General features: G+C 43.4%; 1 protein-coding gene across 1 annotated transcript in view; it reads left to right on the top strand.

The window, feature by feature from the left end:
- The first annotated feature begins 589 nt into the window (after window positions 1–589).
- LOC123938945 (protocadherin gamma-C5) overlaps window positions 590–6,000 on the top strand; it is a 172,539-nt gene continuing 167,128 nt past the window's right edge. Inside the window, exon 1 of the mRNA XM_046000752.1 lies at window positions 590–3,137. Within this exon, the coding sequence (XP_045856708.1) occupies window positions 717–3,137 (2,421 nt within the window). The 5' untranslated portion in view covers window positions 590–716. The remainder of the gene's footprint in view (window positions 3,138–6,000) is intronic.

Below are 6,000 nucleotides of genomic sequence, written 5' to 3'. Positions count from 1 at the left end.
ATGGAAAGAAAATGAACAGTCCAATTTTTAAAAGTCTAGCTTACATTTTAAAAGTTTATTTATCCTCTAGTTTTTATTTGATTCACCAGTCAAAGGGTAGTTGCTCTTCTGTGTGGCCTGAGAAACTGTCAAGTGGTCAAGATATACTAGAGAAGTGGAGGTATGATTTTTGTCCCTTGCGATGATATTACCTGAATAGCAAACAGGGAAAGCAGATAGCTTAGGTATACTGAGATTCTACTGTATATTGCAATTTAGTAACAGATATGATTAATTAAATAAACATAATAGTTTCTAATTTTCATGCATATATTATATTATATTATGTTATATTGTATTATATTACGAATAACTACTTCCTTGACAATAAACTAAGACTTAAGGAAAGATAGATGAGGTTAACAAAGGTAAGTTTCAGTATTATCCAGGAGTGTAGTAACTGGTGAGGACTCTGGGCGCCGCTGTTCACCAGTCTGGGAGATACAGGCTGCGCGTGCGCACTCTCACCCCCAATGAAAAAAGAAAAAAAAAAAAAGATTCTTAGAACCTCCATCACCGCCAGATTGAAAACAGTCTCCCTGAAGCTTCCCAGACCCTACTTCTGGACCACTTTCCGCTCTGAAATGTCCTGAAAACTCGGTTAATTTAGGCTTAGAAGAACAGAGAAACAATACTCTTGGTACTGGACTGGGAGTAAACTACGAAGCGAGAGAGCAATGGTGATTCGGGGGAAGCAGCCCAGCTGCAGCGAGCTGTTCCTGCTATGCTTTTTTCTGGGGCTGTCGTGGGAAGTTTGGGCCAGGAAGATCCGATACATGGTGCCAGAAGAGACAGACAAAGCTTTCTTCGTGGGCAACATCGCTGAAGACCTGGGGCTGCAACCTCAGGAGTTCACAGAGCGCAGAGTTCGCATCATCTCTAGAGGTAGGACGCAGCTTTTTGCTCTGAACCCTCGAAGTGGCAGCTTGGTCACAGCGGGCAGGATAGACCGGGAGGAGCTCTGTGCTCAGATTATGCAGTGTCTGGTGAGTTTTAACATCTTGATAGAGGATAAAATGAAGCTTTTCCCTGTTGAAGTGGAAATAATTGATATTAATGACAACACTCCCCAGTTTCAGTTAGAGGACGTGGAATTTAAAATGAATGAAATAACTACTCCAGGTACCAGAATCCCTTTACCTTTGGGGCAAGATCTTGATGTGGGTCTGAATTCACTGCAGAGCTACCAGCTCAGCTCCAATCCTCATTTCTCCCTGGATGTGCAAGAGGGAGCTGATGGATCCCAACTCCCAGAGATGGTGCTGCAGAGTCCCCTGGATAGAGAAGAAGAAGCTGTGCACCACCTCCTCCTCACAGCCTCTGATGGGGGCAACCCAGTCCGTTCAGGAACCCTCCGTATTCATGTTCAGGTGGTAGATGCAAATGACAACCCTCCAGCATTTACTCAAACACAGTACCACACGAGTGTCCCAGAGAATGTGCCACTGGGCACTCGGCTGCTTACAGTAAAAGCTACTGACCCAGATGAAGGAGTCAATGGGGAAGTAGCATACTCATTTCACAATATAGACCACAAAATAGCCCAGATATTTCAGCTGGATTCTTACACAGGAGAAATATCAAATAAGGAAGCCCTGGATTTCGAAGAATACAAAATTTATTCAATGGAAATTCAAGCTCAGGATGGTGCAAGCCTCATGGCCAGAGCTAAGGTGCTGGTCAAGGTTCTGGACATCAATGATAATACCCCAGAGGTGACCATGACCTCTGTCACCACTTCAGTCCCAGAAAACTTTCCTCCTGGAGCTATAATTGCTCTTATCAGTGTGCATGACCAGGACTCTGGAGACAATGGTGTTACTACCTGTTCCATTCCTGGAAATCTACCCTTTAAATTAGAAAAGTTGGATGATAATTATTACCATTTAGTGACAGAAAGAACACTGGACAGAGAACTTACCTCTAGCTACAACATCACAGTAACAGCAACAGATCAGGGAACTCCAGCTCTATCGACTGAAACTCACATTTCACTGCAAGTGACAGATATCAATGACAACAACCCTGTTTTTCCACAGGACTCCTACTCTACCTTCATTCTGGAAAACAATCCCCGAGGTGCCTCCCTCTTTTCTGCAACAGCCCATGATGCCGACAGCAATGAGAATGCACTAGTCACTTACTCCTTGGTGGAGGACACCATCCAGGGGATACCTCTGTCCTCGTATGTTTCCATCAACTCAGACACTGGAGTCGTATATGCCCTGCGATCCTTTGACTATGAACAGTTCCAGGATTTGCAACTGAGAGTGATAGCATGTGATGGTGGGGTCCCGCCGCTCAGCAGCAATGTGTCACTGAGCCTGTTCGTGCTGGACCAGAACGACAATGCACCGGAAATCCTGTACCCGGCTCTCCCCACTGACGGTTCCACAGGTGTGGAGCTGGCGCCCCGATCCGCGGAGCCCGGCTACCTAGTCACCAAGGTGGTAGCAGTGGACAGAGACTCTGGCCAGAACGCCTGGCTGTCCTACCGCCTGCTCAAGGCCAGCGAGCCAGGGCTCTTCGCGGTGGGGCTGCACACGGGCGAGGTGCGCACAGCGCGGGCCCTGCTGGACAGAGACGCGCTCAAGCAGAGCCTGGTGGTGGCGGTGCAGGATCACGGGCAGCCCCCTCTGTCGGCCACCGTCACGCTCACCGTGGCCGTGGCCGACAGCATCCCGGACGTCCTGGCGGACCTGGGCAGCATCGGGACCCCTGCCGACCCAGACGATTCGGACCTCACGCTCTATCTGGTGGTGGCGGTGGCGGCAGTCTCCTGCGTCTTCCTCGCCTTCGTCATCGTGCTGCTGGCGCTCAGGCTGAGGCGCTGGCATGCGTCGCGTCTGCTCCAGGCTTCGGGAGGTGGGCTGGTGGGCGTGCCGGCCTCGCACTTCGTGGGCGTGGACGGGGTGCGGGCTTTCCTGCAGACCTATTCGCACGAGGTCTCCCTGACCGCGGACTCGCGCAAGAGTCACGTGATCTTCCCCCAGCCCAACTACGCGGACACGCTCATCAGCCAGGAGAGCTGTGGGAAAAGCGAGCCTCTTCTGGTAACTCAGGATTTATTTGAAGACAAAAAGGAAACATTTTCTCAGGTAAACTTTTAGTAAATTTATCTAGGTAAAAATAATTACTGAGTTTATTTACTGTCACTCTTTACTATTAACAGTTCTATTTCCCACATATATTTGTAGATTTCTATTTACACATTCTGGGAAATTATTATTAAATGTTTATACCAGGTATAATTATAATTGCTTTTTCATAGAAAAGGAGACTGTAAATAACTGTAATGTAGGTGGCTGAGATGAAGAGTATGTGTGACGTGCTATCTTGGTTGTTTAAAGAGCACTACATCATGGGGTGTGTGGGTGGTTCAGTGGGTTAAGCCTCTGCCTTTGGCTCAGGTCATGATCTCAGGGTCCTGGGATGGAGCCCCACATCGGGCTCTCTGATCAGTAGGGAGTCTGCTTACCCCCCTCTCTCTCTGCCTGCCTCTCTGCCTACTTGTGATCTCTCTGTCAAATACATAAATAAAATTTTTTTTAAAGATTTTATTTATTTATGTGACAGACACAGAACACAAGTAGGCAGAGAGGCAGGCAGAGAGAGAAGGGGAAGCAGACTCCCTGCTGAGCAGAGAACCCGATGTGGGGCTCGATCCCAGGACCCTGGGATCATGACCTGAGCCGAAGGCAGAGGCTTTAACCCACTGAGCCACCCAGGTGACCCATAAATAAAAATTTTTAAACAAAGAGCACTACATTAGAAATAAGAAAATATGACTTCTAATATTTTCTTGCTTTCCTCTGGTCAAATAATTTAATTTTTCTTGTTTTACCATTCTCTTACCTGGCAAGGATAAGGTTTGACTAGAAAAGATCCACCAATATTTATGCGACTAACAATGTTTTAAAATTTCTCTCAGTTATAAATACTAATTTATCCCTAAGTTTAAAATAAATGTCATCTGGCAAGGCCTCTTTTATTTGGGGACATTTGAAGAGGTAAAGGTTGCCTAAAATGTTATTTTTAGTTGTGTTAAGATTAAATTATAGGAATATATATATGTTGTGAATTTGTGTTGAATATCTTAGCCCTTTGTTTCATCTTTTATTTTGAGATATTTTATGTATTCTGAGGAATACATTAGATGTTTAAGTAACTTATGAAATGAGGTAATAAAGTGAATGACAGGAAATTTACTATGAAACTTGAGAAGTTGTTTTGAAGCCTCCTGACATGTATATTATGCCTATAATGGAAGTGATTAACAAAAACCAAGTATGTATTCCATTTTAATATGTGTGTTAACTCTTCTCAAGAAATGTATCATAGGGGAGTAAGTCCATGCTTTGATAAACTTGCTCTGCTCCAGTAAATTAAAGAGCTATACAAACTATAAAAATAAGAAATCAAAAGCATGGTAAGGCATAGATAAAAGATAAATATATACATGGACCAAAGATGGAGTAGAAAGTGGTGAGCCAAACTAAAGCTATGGGAATTCTTGTCTTGGCATACATACAGGCATTTAAGGTCAGGAGGTCGTTCCAGCACTGTAACAGGGACAGAGTGCTTCAGGCTAAACAAGGAACCTGAGCCAGACTTACTACAGACTTACTACTAGAATCCAAAATAAGCAGTTCGGCCCCTCAACTACCTAAAACAGGGAGAAATTGCATGAAAATGCTGCCTACCAAGTCCTGTGGTCATGACTTTTTGCAACCTGCAGACCAAAGGTGAAAAGTGGATACAGATGCTAGCTTCAGAAAATGAACACCAAGTTTCTTAGACATGAGCTGTAATATTCACAGTACTACTGCGGCACACCATTAAAAGACCTACTTATGGCCTGGGACCTGAAATAAAAACAATTTCAAAACTATAAGAGACAAAACCCTGAACCCAGGAGGGAGGGAAAGTGGGAGAGTGGGAGAGAAAATAGAAGAGAGAGAGCAATTAAGAAACTCTTCCACTTAAAATAAATCTACAAACCAAAATGTTGAAACATCGTCTTCTGGAGTTATTGTTGTTAGTGAGATACTTTCAACAAATTGTCATTATCTTTAAGGTATTTCCGTTTTCCGTCTGATGGCTTTTAAAAAGTTTCTCTCATCCTTCTATATGTCTAAGTGTTGATTTTTATTTTTATTTTCTGTTTGGAGTACATTCTCAATAACGTAAGTTATTTCATGGGGCACCTGGGTGGCTAAATTGGTTAAGCATCTTATTCTTGGTTTTAGCTCAGGTCATGACCTCAGGGTCCTGGGATGGATCTCTCTGGTGGGCTCCATGCTCAGCGGGGAGTCAGCTTGACTCTACTCCTCTGCCCCTCCCCCATGTACATGCACTTTTCTCTCTCTCAAATAAATAAATCTCTTTAAAAAGTAACATTTTTTAAAAAGTTACATTAGTTATTTCAATTCTGGATTTTCTCAGCTCCTGTTAATTTAAAATTTTTGATTTTATGTGTATGTAAATGAACTAAGTTTACCTATTAAAATACAGAGATTACCAAGCTGGATGATTTTTAAAACCCATCTAAATTCTGCCAACAAGATACATGCTTAAAACAAATTCTACTAAAATAGTGAAAATAAGAATATATATGTGGACACACAAAAGAAAGCAGTCATGTCAGTTTTAATATAACAGCAAGTAGTACTTAAGACAACAAATATTAATGGTGATTTTTTAAAAGATTTTATTTATTTATTTGGCAGAGAGAAACACAGCAAGAAAGGGAACACAAGCAGAGGGAGTGGGAGAGGGAGAAGCAGGCTTCCCGCTGATAAGGGAGTCCGATGTGGGGCGTGATCCTAGGACCCTGGAATCATGACTGGAGCCAAAGGCAGACGCTTACCGACTGAGCCACCTCGGTGCCCTAATGGTGATTTTTTTAAATGAACTGCTCATAATTATGAAAAACCAGACAAACAAAAAGATATAAAAAAT

Source organism: Meles meles, chromosome 3 (genome assembly GCF_922984935.1).
Source record: "Meles meles chromosome 3, mMelMel3.1 paternal haplotype, whole genome shotgun sequence".
Classification (NCBI taxonomy): domain Eukaryota; kingdom Metazoa; phylum Chordata; class Mammalia; order Carnivora; family Mustelidae; genus Meles; species Meles meles.
This window is presented reverse-complemented; position numbering and strand designations above follow the sequence as displayed.